Genomic DNA, 20,655 nt, shown 5'->3' on the forward strand with positions numbered 1-20,655 from the left:
GGGATGAGCAACACAGTCAGTCATTCTGCACATGTAAGCAACTGCTTTCTCATTGGCATGAGAGCACAGCCAGCTGTTTGCCAGCTTTTTTGCAAGTTCTTGAGTAGTGGACACCTCCAGGTGTCTGTCAGATCTGAGACCAGGTCTTGGCGTTCGCTTTACAGTGATGGTGAACTTTTCAAGGGGAAATGAAGAAAATTAAAAAATAAAAAAAACACCCTAACTTGTTCTTTTGGAAATATTTTCAACAGTAATGGGTGCCTAATTTTCAATTTGGTGTCTAACTTTCATGAAGTTATTTTGCCAGAAGAATCTACGTTTAATGATAAACTGATGTCTGCTTGCCATTATAGAAGAATCATGCAATGGACTATACATGGTCTCAGATCTCCTTTCAAGTTCTTTAGCAGGATACAGAATTAATTCTGAATTACCTGTATGCTCATTTCTATTTGCCACCACTCAGATTGGTGGTTGTGTTCATGTTTGCTCCCTCTATACCTTTTTGAGAAAGAACTGTGGTTGTCTATCAAGGAATCTACCTATCACCCATTATTGTGGGACATCAGCTTCTCTGCTCAGTCTGTGGTAGATCATCTCTCCATTGCACACTAAATGTTACTTCCTATAATGTGGGTTGAGCTATCAAGCTAAATAATCACTGCTTAAACAGCTTATTAGATGCTGTAAAAACACTGTGATATCAGTTGCAAGTTGTTGTATGCTAAAAACTGACAGGCTGTTCTATCATGCATTTGGTGAGGGTTTTGTCCAACATGGGACCCTTTCTAGAGGGGCAGCACCAGGATACAAGGAGCTGAGCAGGAGGGGCTTCCAGAACACAGACTGGTAGCTTCAAAGCCACTTGTAATAGGTTGCCTCACTTTTGTGATGTCCACTTTCTTGAGATCATTTACCCTATATATCCTTCTAGTCCCTGAAGACAGGCATTTTCTTTCCCTAGTGTATGTTAAAATTTCTTTTGGAATTTCTTCCATGAACTAGTGTAGTGCTTCCTTGTGTTTCTGGATTTTTTCCTCCTGTTTTTTGTTTGTTTAGTTTTATTTGTTTTGCAGGCTAGATTTATGCCCCTAATAGAATCAGCAGATAAGATTTTGTACTCTAAGCCAGCTTTGTAGGCTACCATCTAGAAACCAGAAATCGGAGTTTGCTTTGCAATTCATTTTATCTCCTTGTTCTCCAACTCTCAGCTTAGTGGTTTGACCTTTTGCATAAGCTATTTTTCATCAACATTTGCCAAGGTTTTCTTAAACACTTCAGCAGTGCTTTGCAAGCATAGAGCACAAATGTTAACTATTTCGTCTTTTATATTCTCTCTGCTCTGTTGACTGATTTTTGTGGAAGTAGATTAGTCTGCAGTCTTGAGTCAAGAGGTCTGAATGTTAAAAGTCATAATATATATAAAAATTACTTTTGATTCGCTGTTTCAAATTCCAGGAAGTACTCACATATTTCTGTGTTTCTCTGTAGGTCACGTTACATTTGAATCCAATTTCATCAGTGCATATTCACCAGAAGCCTTTGGTGTTTCTTCTCAACTCTCCTTTGCCTTTGGTCTGGAAGCTAAAAACAGAAAGACTGGCACCTGGAATCCGAAGAGTTTTCTTCGTAAGTATACACAGTCCTTTGGCCTGCTCTCTATCATAGCTACTTGTCGCACAAGACATGGAGTTAATGGCATTCATTTGGAAGTTTTTCAAGCTTACATTAAAAAAAACCAAGTTAACAGTAGATCAAGTTTCATTGTAGGGCTCTGGGGAACAGTTAGGTGGTAGGGCAAAGCAGTTTGGAAAAAGTAACCAATTACTTGTTATGTGCATTCAAGGAAAAGAAAGCAAAACTGCTCTTTCAGAATCTGCACATTGTGTGGTTAATACTAACAGCCATTTTAGTTCAAAAGCTGTGAGGTTACAAGATTGCCAGTCCTGATTGGAAGTCTAATAGTATCGCAATGCAAAAAGCCTCAAAGCAACAAGAAATATTAAGGGTGGACACTTGTTGTGTGGTCTGTGACCAAAACAAAACTTTGTATATATTGAGCTCAATATGTACAGTTACAGCTTATGTCTCTGGTGAAGCTTGGTCTATTGAAATGACCAAGCTAAGCCCAGAATGAAATCATTTTTATTTCTCAGAAAGACTGGAGCAATGCTTATAATGTAAGATCCAAATATTACCTAGTATTTGTAAATCATGTCCTTACAGTTTGCCAGGACATTCGAGTTTGCTGTTTGTAGTGAAACAGACAAGTTGTTTGGATTAAATTTTTCATGTGTGACATCATGTCTAATCATGAGTCATCTTTATGAAAGTTGCAGCTTTTACTATATTCAACTCTAATTGCAGAACTAAATTTGATTATATTTAGCTGTATCCTTATAGGGCTTAATTTTTCTCCTCCAACACAGCTGACAGTGTTAGGCAAGACTGTTTCTGCAGTACCCAGTGGGAATGTAATGGTGTCACTGTGCATCACCAGGACAGGAAGATGGGCAGTGCTGCAGCATTGGGAAGGGGCACTGCTCTCTCAGTTGACCTAATGTGGTGGTGACGCTGTTAAGTGCACCAAGAGGTCTATCACTTGGTGGATACCATAAGCTGTCTGAGATTGTTGTTCTTTTTCCTGTCGTCAAGGTACAAGAGAAAGAGTACCCTTGATATTTTGAACTTTGAAGGACTCTGTCCTATTTCCAGTACAGTTTGTTACTGATTGGTGCAAAGAACATGGGCTTGTTTGTACTCTAAAGTATTCACAGTCTTAGGTTTTTCATTACTGTTTTGGAGACTCTTCACTGTTATCTTCTTGTTGACCATTCCTGTCATATGTCCTTAATGCAACAAGTACAGTTCAGGTCTGCTCAGGAAACAACTGAGGAACAACGTCCTGAACAACAGTGTGATAAGAGTCCTCATTCCTCTCTGGGCCAAAAGAACAGCATCTTCCATCAGTTAATAAAATTTTGGACCTACTTTCAGTTTAATTTTGATCTTCTCTTACAATTACTACATCATCGCTCCCATTTCATATCAACTAGCTTGCATTCAGCTAGTTTGTGTTCTTCCTCCTCACCCAGGATTTTCCCTCTCCCCTTACCTTGCTCTGGGAGTGGAAAGGTGCTCCACTGAGAGCCATCCGTTTCCGCTCAGTGCACTGCACAGGTGTTCAGACTGTGATCATGCTGAGCTTGCTTGGTTTGGCTCAGCAGGGCTTCAGCTGCCTGCATTAAGGCATAGGAACAATAGGAATGTGTCCCTAAGGCTTTGACTGCCAAAACTGTACCCTTAGATAAGTGTTTGCTTCAGAAAACTATTTCAGGCTCTTCTGGTTACAAAAACAGGCTTGAAACTGTGAGCAGCAACCCTCAGAATTCATGCCAAACAAGAAGTTACCTGAACTCAAGAATTGCCACAGTAAACTTAGTCGCTGATGGTGCAGGAAGGAGTGACTGTTTCTCAGGTGGATGCCACAGGTTTGCTGCTGTGTTGGTGGGACTCACATACCTCCTCTCAATACTCTATCTTAGTCTCTGCTGGTCATGGTAAGGGCTGAAAGTTGTGGTGCCTCATGACATCCTGCCAGCATGCAGCAGTGGCACTGGGATAATGCTGCTGAGCAGATGTGGGAGCTCACCTATTTGTTGCAAGGAGTTAACCAGCTCTCAGTATTGACCCATCCCTAATCACATTTAAACATCTCAATAGCTCTCCATAACCATTTTGGATCTCCTTAAGTGCCATATGATTTATGTATTTTTCCTTCCACCATGTTAAGGTTTCTATTTTTCTTTTTTATAAAGAGGTCAAAGAATCAGATTGCAGAATGCCAGGGTACTGATCCACCATTACCTCTCCCAGTTTAGTCCCTGTGGTCCCTCTCCCTCCAAAACTGCATTCTCTGTATTTTCTCTCTAAGGCAATATTTTTGCTGCAAACAGAAGCTAACTTCAGTCTCTTATTAGGGACTCATCAGCCTTCCCACTTTTCATGACCCAATTTTTGAGTAGGTAGGGCAGCTTGGGATGGTAAACCATGAGGGTTACCGGCTGAACAACTTTGTGTGGTCATCATCTGTTGCTAATCCACAATTCCACTCTGCTCACAAGGACAAATGCATTGATTTCCCAAAAGCTTTCTGAAAAAAGAACACAGAATCACACAGAAAACATGGGAAATGCTGAGGAAGCTCTAGTTGCACCTGTAGACGAGTGCAGTATGCCAAGTAGAAATCAAGGGCTCCAGTTTTCCACAGAGCTGTTTGCCTGTGTTGTGCCATGCCTGTTTCCAATCCGTGGGACTGCCTCTGTCCTAGAAGAGCTTTTCCCTTTGCTGATTCAAGGGTTCTTGTTTCACGTGAATTGTGGGACAAAGGGACATTCTACTTCTGCTCTAGTAGCAGAGAGGCTCCCTGCCTCTGTGCCAGAGCCTTCAGTAAGTTCCAAAGAATTGAACCTGGAGGGTAAAGAGCAGCTCCAAGGGCTGCAGAGTGCAGATCACGCTTCCTTGGCCCTTGTTTAATACTGCTTGGCTCTGTCTTGTTCATTCTCCTTAAATATATAGCCAAGCCAAAAAACGGGAGTATTGTGAATCATAGAAGATTTCAAATTTGAAAAACCTTTTCTAATGCCCGTGAATTCTATGCTCAAACCAGAAGTCTGTGGCACGCATACCATAGGAGTGTCATAACTATTGTGTCTGTCTCTATGGAAGCCTCAGGCAGGATATTCTTTGACTTTCCAGCTTTTCCTTCAGACTTTCCAAACAATACATTCATTCACAATTTTATTAATGTACTGTATGTAAAATATGAATTAAATTTGTTTCATTGATTGAGCCCTAGTTAGAAAGGCAAGTATTGTTTTAAATGACAACTTCTGGGACTTGCTGCTGATAAAGACCACACTGCTAGAGCCAGGTCAAAGTTTGTGGTTAAAGGATCATGTAACTATCAGTGAAGTCGTAGCTCTTTATTTCTTTTTAATACTAGCTATTTTTTCCTTGTAAAGCATCCTAATAAAGTTCTTAAAGTGTTCTAGGAAGATGTGTTTTGAATAAATAACTAAATAAATACTACAAGTTAATTGTACTAAAAATTCAAAGGTTATTTCTAACAAAGAAGATAACTTCAGGGTATGAGCAGATAATGAACTGGAGCACTCTGAAGTGGTGTTAGTACCACTAACAGCATATTAGGGGAAACTAAGGCATATTGAGCTTAAAGGATGATTGTATTGGAGCTTAGGGCTGTGTTTTCATGTCCTCATAAGGAGGATGGTCTGCTGCCTTTGCTCTGTGAATTCATTGTTTGAGTTTCCACTAAAGCTGAGCTGTCCCAGATTGCTTTATTTAGAGGAAAGGATGAAAAGATTTAAAACTTGTGTCAGCACATATCCAAAAGACTAGGAAAGTACAATACTACTGAGTTAGGCTGGAGTTTAACTTCTTATCACATAGTTCAAGCTTTGTTTTTTGCCTTGGGTCTAGTTCTCCATAAGTTAAGAAGTTTAAAATGAATGTGGGAGAAAATCCAGCCTTTGGGTATGTATGGTTATAATATAGGGGGAAGCACAAAATACCTTCTTGATAAACATTTTTCAGTATAAAAATATAGATTTGGTGTGTACATGTGGCTTTGCACTTATTTTTATCATGTAATGCACATAGTTTCTCTCAGCACAGTGACTTGTCACATGCTTTATCTTCTTGGAGACAGCTCATGGTTTCATTTTTACAAAATGTCTACTGGTGGCTAAACCTCACAGTGGAATAAATTAACATTAAAATTAAGTAGCATGTCCCAAACAAACCAAAGTTTGTGTTTGGTTACCATCTGGATTTTTTGAATGTCATGTTTTGAAGAGTTATTTCCAGAAGTATGGCGCTGAATGGAAGAACAGTGATGCTTACAGAGTGACAGTACTTTGGAGGAAGCCATCATGACAGGGCATGGGTGCTAAAGGAACTTGCTCTTTACTAGTCTGTTGCCTGTGTTGTCATTTTGCTTCTCAAGGTGCTTTCCTCATCTATAAATCAGAAAGAACACTAGTGAAGAGTCTTAAATAAAAATTTGGACGTCTTGAAAAAACCTGACAAAAATTCCTCTGTGTGTTTAAGAGAGAGAGAGAGAAAAGAATGTATGGTGACTATCTAGTGTGATGTTAGCAGTACATTTGGCATGGACAGGTTTATTTTCAGACTCTGCACGAGTTGTTTCTATATTGACAGGTGAAGAAGTTGCTGGGAAATTATTGCAATTTTAGTAAAGTAAGTCTTGAGTTTATTCTCATAGTGTTAAAAATAAACATACCTTAGTATCATGGCATTTCAGTCCAAAAATACCTGAAATGGGTTAGTGCATGAACTCTGCCTGACCTAAGTAATTGAAAATCATCACTTCAATTACCAGTACATCTAGTCATATTAATCTGATCGTATATTTTTACCTGTCACAAAAATACAACAGTTTGGGAACAGGCATTTTCTGTTCAGGTCTTCCTGGGCTCATTGCTCTAAAGAGTAGCACATGGCTGGTGAGCTCCATTCAGTTCAGCAAGGGGGAATACTTAGCTACTGTGCTAAATTTTTTTTGCCTCAGCAGGGAATAAATGCCAAAATTATACTGTAAAGGGGGAGTGGGAGAGGAAGTTGAAGGACATCTTCACTGGTGACTAGACTGGTTAGATTACAACAGATCACAATTTTACATAAATTAGGCAACACCTGTAGAAAATGCTTTTGCCTGTGATCTTGTTGCAGGTCAGTCTTGGAGGAAAACATTACCAGACTTCTCCCACCACCCTACTTTTAAGTTTTCATACAGCAAAATAATTTCCTTCCTTCCCATCAAGTCATCATTTCTCTCCTTCCCTAAAGCCGGTTTATTGCGAACATGTCTTGGCAGAAAACCAGGAGTTTTATGAAACTTCACAGAAAGAGGGTTTTATAGGTGCTACTCAGCAAGTAATTTTTTTCTTTAGATTTGGTAGCTTTCTCAATTGCTTTTATAGCCTAGGAATGTCTTTACTCAGCAAGCTAAAATAGTGAGAATTAAATCAATGAAAGAAAGGACCCAATCCTTTGTGATTTCCTGGCAGAAATCACTGTTAGAATAGATCCAAAAAACCCTTAAATGTCTACATATGTGATTTTATATAATATATGATTTAAGAAGTAATGCTTCAGCTTTTTCTCTGAGTTAGTTATTCAGGCAATTGAATGAGTAAGAGTTATGGATGAGAAAGCACTTATGCAAGCAAATTAGCTTACTCACAAGAACTTCTTTAATAGGACTGAATGTGTGTGTTAAGTTAGCAAAATGGAGAAAGCAAGAGCAGTAACGATAAATAGAAAACCAGATCACATGGTCTTGGCATGAGATTTGAAGATAAAGTCTTTATAGAAGACTAAGTGTTAAAATGAAGATTTTAATTATTAGTAATTTCTGTATTTTTAAGAATTAAAAAGCCGTGTTCTTATTACTTGAGCCAATAGCTGGTTTATTCCTTTCACTTCATGAAAATATGGTTCACATATTTTGGGTCACTGCCACCAAACCACAGGCTGTTCTATGGTTTGTACTAGATTTGGATGACTGACAAAACTCACTGAAAAACAAGTGCTATTTGTTTTCCTGTGCCTAGTATTTAACGGGAAATCAGGAGGCTAAATTTCCAATCACCGGTTAAACAGACCCAGATGTGAACAGAACGCTCTGCTAGGAGAAGAGTGAGGAAGGATAGGAAATACATGACTAGTGATAAATTTGGTATAAATAGTGACCTTTCACTATTCCACGTAAACCCAGTAGATTTTCAGCGTTGTGTAAAGTGTGAAGAGGAATTTAAAAGGACGTTTACGTTTCTGTAGAATCATGGGGTTATTTTTTATAAATCTTCATCGTTCTACTCAGGAGCTGGAAATAATCCTGTAGTTGCCCTTTTCCACTTGGAAAAGTTCATATGCTCCTCTCCCCTCCTCACACCATTTCCCTACCTTTTGAAAAAATGTGAAAATTATCACTATGTGTCTAATTAAAAGCAGTGTTTAGTAAATGTAACTCTTACTGTGCTTTTTGCAATAGTAATTTTCCCTGTAGACTTTGTCTCCTGGTCTGATTCAACTACTGCAAAATACTACTTTTCTAAAGTCTGTATAACTGGGCTTGCTCCCAGAAATATTAGGGGGACCTCAGGCTACGTATAGTAGTGGTTCTTACATTCTTGGAAGAAGAGGGGAGGAATTCTGTCAGCAGTAGGGATGGCTAAAAATGACAGAGTGGTAAATACATGCTTTAAAGCAGTGCATTGCCTGCATTCGGTAAAAGGAGTTTAAGATTATACAATAACCCCAGTAAGGCATCTTTAAATATCTGGGGGGGTGGGGTTTTTTTTCATTTAAAGCTTGCTTCAGGCAGCTGTTACAGAAGAGAAGGGATATTTCTGGCTCAGGAAGCAAGATACAGTATGTGAAATGAATGTGCAGTGTATGGTAAAAAATTTCTATATGTGTGATATCCCAAAATAGTGAAATTTTACAATGTATAGGTATCCTGTGCTTTCACTGTAATCACTTCGGTTTGGGCAGAAATATTTCAAAAATACCAACTTGCCAGTAAATTTCAGAGAAAACAAGGCAGGTTCATGTGATGTCGTAGTTTCTCCTTTCTTGAGACTTTAAAGTCCTGCGCTTTTTTCAGAGCCTGGTTTGCCAAGTTCCTACTTGATCCCATGTAATCTAAGACATTTTTCAAAACTCAGGTTCTGTTGCTTGGTGTTTCAGCTTTGAGAGTGGGCTGTCTTCATTGGTCATCACTGCCAACAAACCTTTGTGTTAGGAGTGTGGATAGGCCAGATCTGGATGATGCTGCACCTTGTATCTCCTGCTGGTCTTTCTCATTGCTGCCTCTGACTGATCCTGAGTGTTCCTCCTTCTGGTCCTTCTAGGAGCCCAGGCCCATCACTTTCAGAACCAAGATGGCTGGTAGTCAGGAAGACTTGGGCTTTAAGTTAATCTAGGCTTCAAGAGTAAGGGAAGAAAGAATATTCTGGAATTTAGTGGTTGAGATCCCAAGCCCATCTTGCAGCAGGCTGAAGGGCATGGAACAGGCATCTGTGATAGTCTTCTGTGTGGTCATGGCTCCTTCCCTTCTTTGCTTGCTTCAGTAAACAGGAGGTTTAACCAGTGGAAGTTTACAAAAGCAGGCAGTGGATTTTGGCAGACTACTGGTGTTAGTGACATGGAGATAGTAAATCACAACAGGTTGTGTCACTGACTCATTGATTCCAGTGGAAACTGTAGCTGCAGTTGCATAGATAGGCTTTAATTCTCATTTCACTCCTTCCACTACATGGGCTCTAACTTGAAACAGAATCCCTTCTGCTACCTTATTTTGCTCCTGTCACATGAGTGTTATGTTGAATCTATTAATATGTTGTTAGATTAATGTAAGATGGCTGGACAGTTACCTGTGTGCAATTAATAATCCCCTAAACTTTGGGAACAGATTTCCCCTTTACATGGATTTTTTTGTTTGTATGTTTCTTTATCATTCTAGTAACTGTCCCTTGGGGGTTTTGAAAGTTACACTTGAGTTGACACAATTTCAACTTTGATAGAAAATCCCAGGATCTTATTTCTAGATCCATAAAGATGTGCAAGAGCCTGATCTCAGATGGTTCTGCTCTTATCCTGAGAAAACGATGAGCAGCCTTAATTATAAAAGGATCTTAGGTACCTGGCAAACTGAGCATCTCCTAGGAAGTAGAACTAAAATCTAAAATGTAATTGAGATGATGCTTCTTTTATGTGTTTGTTTTCAAAAAAATGAAATCTGGAAGTGCAATTTTGTAATTACTGTATGTGGTCTTGAGAACACTAAACCGGACATGAGAAATTTTACTACTGCCTGAAAGCATCACACCTCTGTGGCTGGTAAGGACTATGCAAAGCTGATAGAGGATTCACAGATGTTACATGGCATTTCAAAAGCAGTATGTTTCTTAGTCCCTTATCAGAGAGAATTTTTCTCTTGATGATTATAGTATGTGTATGTGGATTTATGACCAACAGAAGATACATTTTTACCTTTTGGAATACCTGATATTTCATCCATGACGTTACTTTTCCTCTGTAAGGGGAGCAAAGCACATCAAAGTACAGTATCAAAAACCACCGGCTGAGTCTGATCCTCATGTGGGCTTCTCTGAAAGTTGGTTCAAGTTTTTTAATTTTATTCTGAGCAGATTTACTCCTCTCCTATGTGTTCCACCACAGGTCTGATATTGTATAGCTCAGATAAAAATATGAAGGATGCTACTTTTTTCTGCTACTATGTTTGCCTATATCTTGGCTTTAGGGGTGGATTAGTTGCTTAGTTGTGCTGGGGGGCCCTTGGTGAGTAGTGGTGTAGCTGTTGCTGTGAGGGGAAGGATTGGTTCATGCTGTGTGGCTGTGGACACTTAACTTTGTGTTCTGGGTCTTCTCCCAGAGCTGCCTACCTCTCTCTCAAGGCTTAAATTATGGACTTGCTTCCTACTTGGGAGTTCTGAATTATAACTATGTTAAATACTTAAAATGTCATAAAACAAACAAAGTAAATATCCCGCCTGGAACAGATTCAAATAAAAAAAGGCAATAAACTTTTAAAAGGAAAGAAGGAAATAGGTAAAATAAGAAACAGAATGTGCTATTTTTGTGAGTGCAATATTCACGCTCACCAGTGTATATAGTTGAGATGGCTCAGGTTTGGTTCTAAGAGTTGTTCCCTCTGATGAATAGTAACTGGAAAGTTTTCTTAGGGGACATATAAAGGCTTTATTTCCCCCCCACCTCCTTCAGCATGAGGGGTATGTGTTTCCTTGCCTTGGTACGGTGCAAAGAAAATTTCAGTTCCTATTTTCCCCAGTCGCAGCAGGGCAGTAGTGTATGTAACCAAACGTGTTCCTGAACACATTTTGTTCTTTGGTGGAATACTCAGGTTTTGGTAGCAAGTTTTCAAAATACTGTGCTTGATCCTCATTCCCTCTGATTGCAGAAGACCCCTTTGAACCGTGGTCCTTGCTGTGGTTAGTGGCTGTGGCCAGTATCTTTTGGTCTTGCAAACGGATTTTCCATGTCCAGTTTGGAAGTCTCCTCATTTAGCCTCAGAAATGTCACAGGGTGTGTGGTGAACTCAGCAGCAGAAGATGTTTCTGATGCAGTCACTTTTCATGTCCTCACAAGTGGAAGAAATAGAGCTGGGGCACTTTTTCCACTCAGCAAACTCAGAAAGTAACCACTACAGGAGATAAAGGGAGGAGATAAAAGTATCTGTGGCAGCAGTTTCTTAATCACCAAGTCAAGCTGTATAATTAGTACTCCGATAAAAATTAATATATTCCCAAATATTTAAAACATTATTTGGTTTTAATGCTCTGGGTTATGCTGAGCATGTTCAAGTTGCTTTTAATTTGTTCTGAAGAGTAAGTAGTTAATGTTCAAGGCAGGTGTTGAAACAGTGATGCTTGCCTTTTTTGGAAGGGTCTGTTGAATTCTTTCCAAAAAAAATAACGTGTTTGGCTCACTTAACCTTGCCTTAGGTCTGTGTAGTAAAAATCCCAACATTGGCAGGCACAGCAGAACGCTGCAGTCCTTTCTGAAACCTGGTTAGCGGAACCAGCATTTCAAACAGACTTTAGTATGTGATTAAAAAAATAAATTATGATAAGCTTCATGTTTATTTAAAGATGTTTACTATGTGATCACTTAGTGAGGATGCTTATGCCAGACTTCTTAGTTGCTCTGCTTTCTGTCTGTCAGTTCCTCCCTCACAGGACTTGGTAACTTTGGTAGGATCTGTCCCTCAGGAAGACATTTGTCATGCTGCAGGATGATGAAAAAGGTTTTCAAGTTTTAATTAGTAATAAATGCAAACCCAAGTGTTTTCTGAGGAGGAAAGCTGTTTTGTTAGCAAACATTTAACTATCTCAAATGAAAAATACAGTGAAAATGCATTATTGCAAGGTAATGCATTTCTTTGGTCATTATTTAGAAGGAATAATATTTTCTCTTATGCTGTCCTCAAATATCTTAAAAGATACCCTAATGCTGCTTTACCCTTATGCTGACCATAAAAAATACCAGAAACATTGTGTAATTGAAAACTAACTACTATACTATATTGGATAAACTGTAGTATTTTTGAGGTAGTTAAGGAGGCTTGTTTCTGTGGGTGGAATGCCAACATCTATTCAATATTCCTCCAAATAATCGCCAGTTAAGTCCTTAAATCCTGCAATTTTCATCCCTGGGAGATTTTTCTAGTTAGGCTGAAGCTCTACAAAAATATCCCACATGTCTCTGATATAAAAGACAGCGTTGCTAAGAGGTGCTCTGTATGCGATTTGGCATGACCTGGCTTATGCTGTGTCAGTGTCGTCCTCTGAGACTGTATGCTTTTAATTTACACAGAATTCAATGTGTTAGGAGCACTGTAGAGATGTCCCATAAAATCAATCTTGCAGCTTCTAAGTGGTGAAAGTACAGTGAATGCTATTTACTAAATACATTTTAGAGATAAATGTGTTGCTCTCTTTTCCTAGTATTGTAGTTTTGGGGGCAGTGGATGTACTCTAATGGTAGAATTTGCTGTCTTATTTGAGAAGTATGAGAGTATTGAGAGAATGTGGTGTAGTCTGTTACACTGAGTAAAGACTTCTTTTTCATTTGAAGGAAGTGTTTTATGGTAGTCATATCAAAAACAACAAATAAGGAAGATTATTCAGAATCAAAACAGATTTTAGTTTAAACTTTGAAAATTATTGTGGCAAGAGGTTTCCTAAGTTGTTTTTTGTGACAGGTGTGGTCAAATTGAACTCTGAATTACCTGGGCTTTCTCTTAGAGGAGAATATGTGATATGTGCATAATAAATACTAGCTGGAAGCACAGGGAAGAACTTAGAAATTCATTCCATATGCCAAAAGATGTAATTTATGTGTCTACTTTGACAAATATTTTTGTCGGTGCTAAACAAATTGGTATGTATCACCCTGAAATAGTGCTGGGAACAATAGCTCCAGGGAAGGTAATAGTTGGTTGCCGTTGGGTAATTTCTGTAATTGGAACCTGACTTCAGATAATTTCTGTAAAATAATTAGTTTTATAAAAGACTTTAGAGATACTTATGACCCTTACCTGTTGTAATGTGTAAATAGTACTCTGGGCAGAAATTGTTATGACGTATTTTTCCCTCTTCCAGTCATCAGTAGTTTTGGATAAAAAAAAATACACTTTTGTTCCACCAAAGAAATCTGAGTTAATAGAAAGATGGGAAAAGTGAATGGGGAGGAGAACAACAGAGTGACTCTGACTTCTTCCTGAGGTGCTCTGAGGACAACAGAAGAAAATATAATGGTACTGCTTTCATGAAGCCTTGTCTGCTGCAGTGGTCTGGAAGTAGGGGCTGTGTATTATATCTGAACAAGCTACAGGGCATACATCCAAAGCGATCTTCACTCATGCTTTCACACCTCAAAGCTTATTCATCTTGCTGTGCTTTCGCTCAAGTACATATTATTCTTGACTTGATGGTTTTAGATCTTAGTGAAAGTGTTCATTGAAGGACCAGTCTGGATAGAGCATGTAGGCCCCAGTCTGTCAGCACCTTGAAGGAAGAGACAGTAAAGTATATGGATGGGTGATGGCTCCTGAGGTTGGGCAGATGAAGGAATGCTGCTGTTTCACCATTTGCTGTAGGGACCTCTTGAGAACTGTCAAATGTCTTGGAAGTGTTGGGACAGGCGAGTCAAAAGGTTGCTGTTGGGATGATGTTGCATTGTAGTAAATCTGGAATGATTTGTTTATCTCTCAAGACTGTCACAAGTTGAAGCAGGTCCCAATCTGAAAGAGAGTCTGACCCTCTGCTGCCTTCTGTTCTTGAATGATGCTATTACCACTTCAGTGAAGTTGTGTTTGAAAATCTTAGGCTTTCCTGTAGAACCTGTTACACTTCTACTTACTGTTTTTCCATTTTGACTGTTTTAAATGACATTTTAGCTTTAAATGACATTTAGTCAAGATCTCAGTTAATGTAACCTATTTTTAAGAATTTTTCTGAAGATGTATAACTCATCCGTGTTATGTATTAGACTAAAATATTTCCTTACTTCCTGTAAATAAAGCAACAGTAAACATTTTCCCTTTTTTTTAGCCTTTCTCTTTCCTTACCCTGTGTTTATGGGCTGGCCTTTATGTGTCACTGATCTTGGACTCATGTTCTGTCTGATTTGGGAGTTACTTTAGTAGCTCCCAGTTTTATTGAGCTTCATATTCTTATCTGCCTTCATTTCCTCAGATCATCATCTTATTCTCTCCTGCTTAGTTTTCCTATTGTCTTCCAGCCCTCTCTTTGCCCCCACAGTTTATCTCCCCTTGCAACACTGTGGTTCCACTTCTGCAACAGTATGATTTTGGAGAGTGGCTCAGGGCCCTCTGTTAGTCTACCATGTGCACCCTACCCAGGGTCATGGGCACTTCATTTTGCAAGAACAGCTCAGAAAAAGGAATCGTTATGCAAATGTTAAAACGTTTGACATTTAGGCAATAAACCATAATCACCCTACAGTTTGAGTGGGACGGATTACATTGCTTAATCTTGCTACTTTTCTGGGTGGCTAAATGTACTCCATTAAAAATATGTTTTTATTCCCATCAGGTGTCTTTAGGTTCCGTTGTTCAGTTTGAGAAGGGAAATTTCTCCTTGTCAGCAGAAACAGAAGAAAAGTTTTTTCCTGAGAAGAATGAACATCTGCTACAGTGGGCCCAGAAGGAATATGGAGCAGTAACATCTTTCACGGAACTTAAAATATCAAGAAACATCTATATTAAAGTAGGAGAAGGTAAACCAAAACAAAACCAACAAAATTGATAGATACTTCTGGATATTGTGTTGCCATAGTATTATTTCACTGTTTTTTTGTATTTTAATCTTTAAACATACCTCTCATTTTCCAAGAGATGTGATAAGAAAGGGGAAGGCAGAGAGATAAGAGCAAGTCTAAAGACAAGACCTTGGATTTAGGCAACTTTTAGTGGATTCTGATGCCATAATTTTATGCTCGTAACTGTGGATGCAATTGCTCGTAATCTTAAAAGAGTCAAAACTTTGCCTTTTAAATGGAATCAGCTATTCACAGTGATTGGGTGCATTCATCTGAAGAACTGGAGACCTTGACGTAGGGGGTAATTTCCAAAAATACCTGAGTTATGGTTTTTTTCAATATTTGCTTGTATTAGGATCCAGGCTACTTTGGGCAAAGAATTACTGCTTTCCTCAGCAAAATAAGTTGCCTCAGTCTATCCTTGTGTGTTTTCATCCCAAGGAGAAAGATTTCCTGTCCCTGTGAGCCACGTGCCAGATTCGTCAGGTGGCCTAATGCAGGTGGGAGAGGACTCCAGCTCCTCAGGGTCTTTACAGGCCCATATTAGGGTAGGGTTCGGGCTGTAGCTCTGCAGCTGAGCAGTACTGGAAAATATAACAATATGAGCCTCTGCAGCAATATTTCTATAGAAAGTCCTGCGTAGCTGAACTAGTTGGCTAAGAAAAAAAAAAAAACAACCAAAAACCCTCTGTGGAGAAAACATTCTTTCCTAACCACCTGTATCTGATCATTTGATTTCCTGACATATGAGGCTTGCCCCCCAAATCAGAACATGCCTGTGTTGGTTTTTTCCAAATCCTGCCAAATTTGTAGAGGATTCCCCTGTGTGATTTTTTTTTTTTTGTTCTACTTGGCACCAGTCTTGGATTTTAATGCCAGAAAATCATTCAGAAATATATTTATTAGCTTATTAAAGTGCTCTTGGAACATATACATGGGAGTGGTGGTCTCTGCGTTGCAGAGATGAATATTGAATTAGATATGTCAAAAAAAAACCAGATAAAATTTTGTTTGTTGATTTTTGCATCCAGTCAAACCAGGCAGCTAAAGAGGAGAGTTTTGTATCATCTTTAGAATGTGTTAAAACACAATTTAATTAGGAGTAAGTACACAAAATGGAACTTGGCAGGCAACCAAAATAGACAGTTTCTGTGAAGGCTCCTACAAACTAGCTCAGCTGTAACCGTATTGGCTTTTGATTTAAATTCTTGGCAGAAGAATGAAAGTGCCATGTATGTGTGTGGGGTTATGCATGTGTTCAGGGGTGGGGAGAGGGTCAGTTCTTGAACTGCAGCAGTCATGCAAGGAGTTCTAAGGAAACCACGTGGGACATAGTCCTGCTCTGCTTCTCTGCAGACTGAACAATAGAATTACTGGATTTCACAAACCACAACATACAGTGATGTACATTTTGGGCTTTTCGTGTAAAATTTATACTCGTCAAGCAATTTTAGTTAGGTACCTTTAGCTGCCAGTCTGTGCATCACTGCTAGTATTACTCCTAATATATAGGTGGTCATATGAAGTAGTTCCTTGCTATGTGACTGATACAGAATTTAATTGCAGTATCCATATAATTGTCTACATTTCAGATTCACTCAAGGTAGACAAATCTGAAACTGGAAGATGTAACATTTTAAAAGTGGAGGCTGTAGCTGAATACAGTGAACAGAAAATGCAAACCAGAGGACTAAAAGATCTGAAGAAGGATGATTTTTTTCATAGAATAAAGCTGCTTCTGATGCCATGGGTCTCTGAAGTCACTTTTGAAGCTGCAAATGAAAGGCAGCTGAGAGCACTAGCAAACTGGGTCAGGGCCAAGTGCATCTGAATCCTGTTGATTCTAAAGAGTGGTCGATAAATACTGCAGGGATGGTGACCACAGCAAGAACTTTGAGGGGCCAGAATGGGGGTGTGGAGGAAGGGGGCACAAGAAGTAAGGTTCTTGTTGTTGCCTTGATTTGTGTAGTGAAGGAGATGACAAAGTGACTACCATGGTAATCACTGTCAGATTCTAGAAAGGAGGACTGTTCATGATGAAAGTGGTCTTAGTACGTGTTTTTCAGCAGAAGGCAGTTTAAATCCTCATGCCTCAGTAAGATACAATTGAACAAGTCAGGAAGGCTTATCAGTTAGCTAAATGTTACCTAACTCACCCAGTATTACCAGTGTAAATCCAAGGCAAATGCTGACCTGGAGGGAGGCTAATATCATCACATTTCTTAGCTAATAAGAAAAAATGTTAGTCAACCATAAGAATAACTAAACTAGAAAATGTACAGTCCATTTACAGATGGTAACACTGTGCTTCTGTCCTGGCAGAAGATGAAGCTTCAGTCATGAATCTGAATTTATAGCCAGTACATACCAGTGCACATATCCTGCGTGCCATGCTTGTGTGGTTTAATGGTTGTAGGTGATTGCATTGTGCCTGGCTTTAGCTGTATGTCCTGCTGTGGGATGAGTACTGACGAGAGTTTCCATACTCCCTACAGAGACCTCTGTAGTCCCTTCCCTGATCCTATGTCTCCCCTGCCATTAAATGTCAGTCAAGGTTTTGATCTCTGTGCTAAGGGCTGGCAGACTCCAAAATGCACATGAATAAGCCCCGCCATCAGAGTGCCCAAGGAAAATTGCAAATGCCTTGCTTATCCCCTGCTCAGACTTTGAAAGGCAAGCTCTGCTTGGATGGGATTTTTATTGCTCAATACAACTGCTGCTGCCCAGGGTGCCTGTCTTGGAGAGTGACACTAGACCTCCTCATGATGTTAAGCTTGGATATTAAACTTTTAGCCGAGAACCTGTGGATGACACCTAATTCATGCAGAATAGAGCAGGCGATGTCTGTCCTCATCTGTCAAATGGAGGTGCTGCCCACAGAAACTACAGATCTCAGTGTGCAGTCCTCTGTCTCCATCCAGGCAGTCTGGCCCGCGCCGAAGGAGAAGGTGGCTGCTGGACACTTGTGCACACAGCTCCACCACGTGCCTTCTGCACAGAGGGGCCCCTCGGCACCTGGACCTGCTGGCTGAAGACCCTCTGCTGAGGGTGTTGCTGCCAAAACTCATGTCTGTTTCCATACTGGGAGTCTGTGGAGATTAGAGAGGCACAGGGTCCGTAAATTGACTGTTTGTTGACTGGTTTGGTAATGTTTTTAATTGATTGCAGACACCTGCAGTGCCTTTCCAAAGTGAGTAGACAGCCCTGAAACTAACAAAGAAAAGAAGGGTAGTGAGCAAAGAAAGATGAAATGGATCCCCTTTTCTCTTTGGTTCCAGCCCAGATTTTGGTAACTGGTAGGGATGAGAGTAAATACGTTTTGGTGTGTGTGTCAAGTAGCCATTGATAGAGTTAAAATTTGCTGCAGAGGAAAAGCGTGCTATCGAGTGGAGGCCCAGGCTGGGAAGCCTCTGTACTTCTGGCGGCAAGAGTAGCAGTTCTGGAGAGCTCCAGAGACACTTAATGGAAGTGCCAGGAGCAAGAACTGATTTCTTTGCAATGGCAAATGATAGCACGTGTGGTAACTATCCACAAAATGCTCAGAGGCTGTTATTTTATGGCCTGAATTGTGTTGCACAGCAGCTAAGAAGGAAATAGCTAGTATCTCTGTGTCTGTGTGTTTATGTGAATATATATATATATAAATTCAAGCTCAGCATAAGCCGTTTGGGATCATTTTCCATTCTGTGCTTTTGTGGGAGGAGCTGGCAGAACTGCAGCTGTGTTCAAGGCTAATCTGGCAGGGCACATACCAGATGTTAGAGGAGTGCTTTGCTTGGGCAGTATGAATAGTTACAGCCTTATACAGCTTTCCTAGATTCTGTAGGGAAGACAGCACAGTTAATTTCAAAGGCTACTTTATGTAAGATCAGGAGAAGAAACTCCTCTAATTTTTTCTGCAGAGGCCAGGGCCATAGGACTCTCTGGTCTCTCTGCAAAGTTGTGCAGCACAAACAAATGCGCTTCAGAGGTGACATTTCAGTGGTCAGTTAGGAAGCACTTGGTCTTAGCTAAGTTGTTAAGAGTTTGTCCACAGTTTTGTGTGCACAGTGCATGCTTTTGGTTTACTTCTTTTTTTTAATCTTGCTACTGACCTTAATAGGAAAAGTCTTTCTTATAAAGCAATGGTCCAAAAGCCAGCCATTTGGAATTCTATTCTTACAGAACCTTGTGCCTTTGAACGTGATACTTAGTCCTTCTGTGTATTATAACAATTCATATGTGAAGCTATCTCAGAAATGCAAAGTATTCCTGATTTTCAGTGGAAATACTGTTTCTTATGGTATAGCAATGTAAGCTGTGCATGAGAACTTCATACCAAGTGACTATTTTTTATAGTTTGCATTTTGCACTAGTTAATGCTCATGATCAGTTAGGCAGTTAAAACCAAAAGAGAGTGAATATCTATGCTAGAATTTCATCATTTCAGTTGCGGATATTATGATCAGACCTCCTTAATATCAACAACTGGTTTCATCCTTTTCTTGCTGTATGCAGTTTTCCACACACAAGAGAACTGCAGTATTTCTAGAGAGCACTGACTCTGACTACACAATGTATAGGGAAATAGATTGAGTAAGGAAATGGAAAGTACTTTCTGTGGTATTTTAAATATGGTAAGTTTATAATAGCAGGAATAAAACACTTTCCAGAGGAAGAAGGAATTGATCACAAAAGGTTTCTGAGTAAATTGCAAAAGAAAAATATTTTTTAAAGACACAAGGAACAAATTAAATGTATTTTATTCATTTTGAAAAATGCTCACATATTTTCCTTCAATATTGTTTTCAAATTTCTCTTTGTAGGAATTTTCTTTCATTAAATGTTTGAATCCATGAATAGAAGCTGTTCAGTTTAGAAGTATATATTTTATGTCAGAAATGTGATGTTACTGCAACAGTGATCTCCCTTTCAATATGATGTTGATTTGTTGTGCTTACAGTAGATAATAGATATACCTTTCAGCAATATAGTGCCACACTGAAGTAGACGCAGTATATATATATCTAAGCTGATAGCTATGTTTAAAGGTACACATGCCTTTTTTTTTTTCCCTCTCCAGATCAAGTTTTTCCTCCCTCGTGCAACATTAAAAAGAATTTTCTCTCTTTAAATTACCTTGCGGGATACCTTCAACCAAAGCCAGCAGAGGGGTGCCTTATGTCTAACTTAGTCCAAGAAAGAGAAGTTCATATCATTGAACTAAGCACTCCAAATTCCAATCCTAACAGGTAAAATATCATCTAAATAAACTAAAAATGTTTGTAATCATAACTAAAGGTTTCACCTGTCTATTTAAAAATCAACTGAAAGTAACCATTTTATACTTACAAGAAAAGCTCGGACTTTAGTACTTCGCCTTAAATAGAAATTAGTTCTTCAGTATTTAAAGATTTTGGATTCTGCTTCATAATCACAGGATCTTTCTGGACAAGACTGCAAAGCACAGTTTCTATGGACTATATCCCACCCCACTTCTTGCTCAATCAATTGAATTTTTCCAAGACTAAGGTGAATAAGGGAATATCAGTAAGGGCAGCATCTGACAGATAGAGTTTAAGGTTAGACTACTGTATGAGGAGGTGAGAGAGAGGTTGAAAGTAATCTCGACCTGTCATTGGTTGGAATGACTGGCAAGAAAGCCTAGGACAGTGGCTTCCAAACAGTGGTCCAGAGGTTGCAAATGGCCTGTGGTCTATGGTAATTGTTCCACAGTTGGTC

At 39.3% G+C, this 20,655-nt stretch overlaps 1 protein-coding gene across 5 annotated transcripts in view; it reads left to right on the top strand.

Annotated features, from left to right (window-relative positions):
• TGFBR3 (transforming growth factor beta receptor 3) overlaps window positions 1–20,655 on the top strand; it is a 112,907-nt gene that overhangs the window by 64,176 nt on the left and 28,076 nt on the right. For all 5 annotated transcript variants that reach the window (XM_018072193.2, XM_018072189.2, XM_008921899.3 and 2 more), the window contains 3 exons: window positions 1,492–1,629; window positions 14,709–14,892; window positions 19,997–20,165. In XM_018072193.2, coding sequence (XP_017927682.1) covers window positions 1,492–1,629; window positions 14,709–14,892; window positions 19,997–20,165 — 491 coding nt within the window. The remainder of the gene's footprint in view (window positions 1–1,491; window positions 1,630–14,708; window positions 14,893–19,996; window positions 20,166–20,655) is intronic.

This window comes from Manacus vitellinus, unplaced genomic scaffold, assembly GCF_001715985.3.
Source record: "Manacus vitellinus isolate BGI_N305 unplaced genomic scaffold, ASM171598v3 scaffold_21_pilon, whole genome shotgun sequence".
Lineage (NCBI taxonomy): Eukaryota > Metazoa > Chordata > Aves > Passeriformes > Pipridae > Manacus > Manacus vitellinus.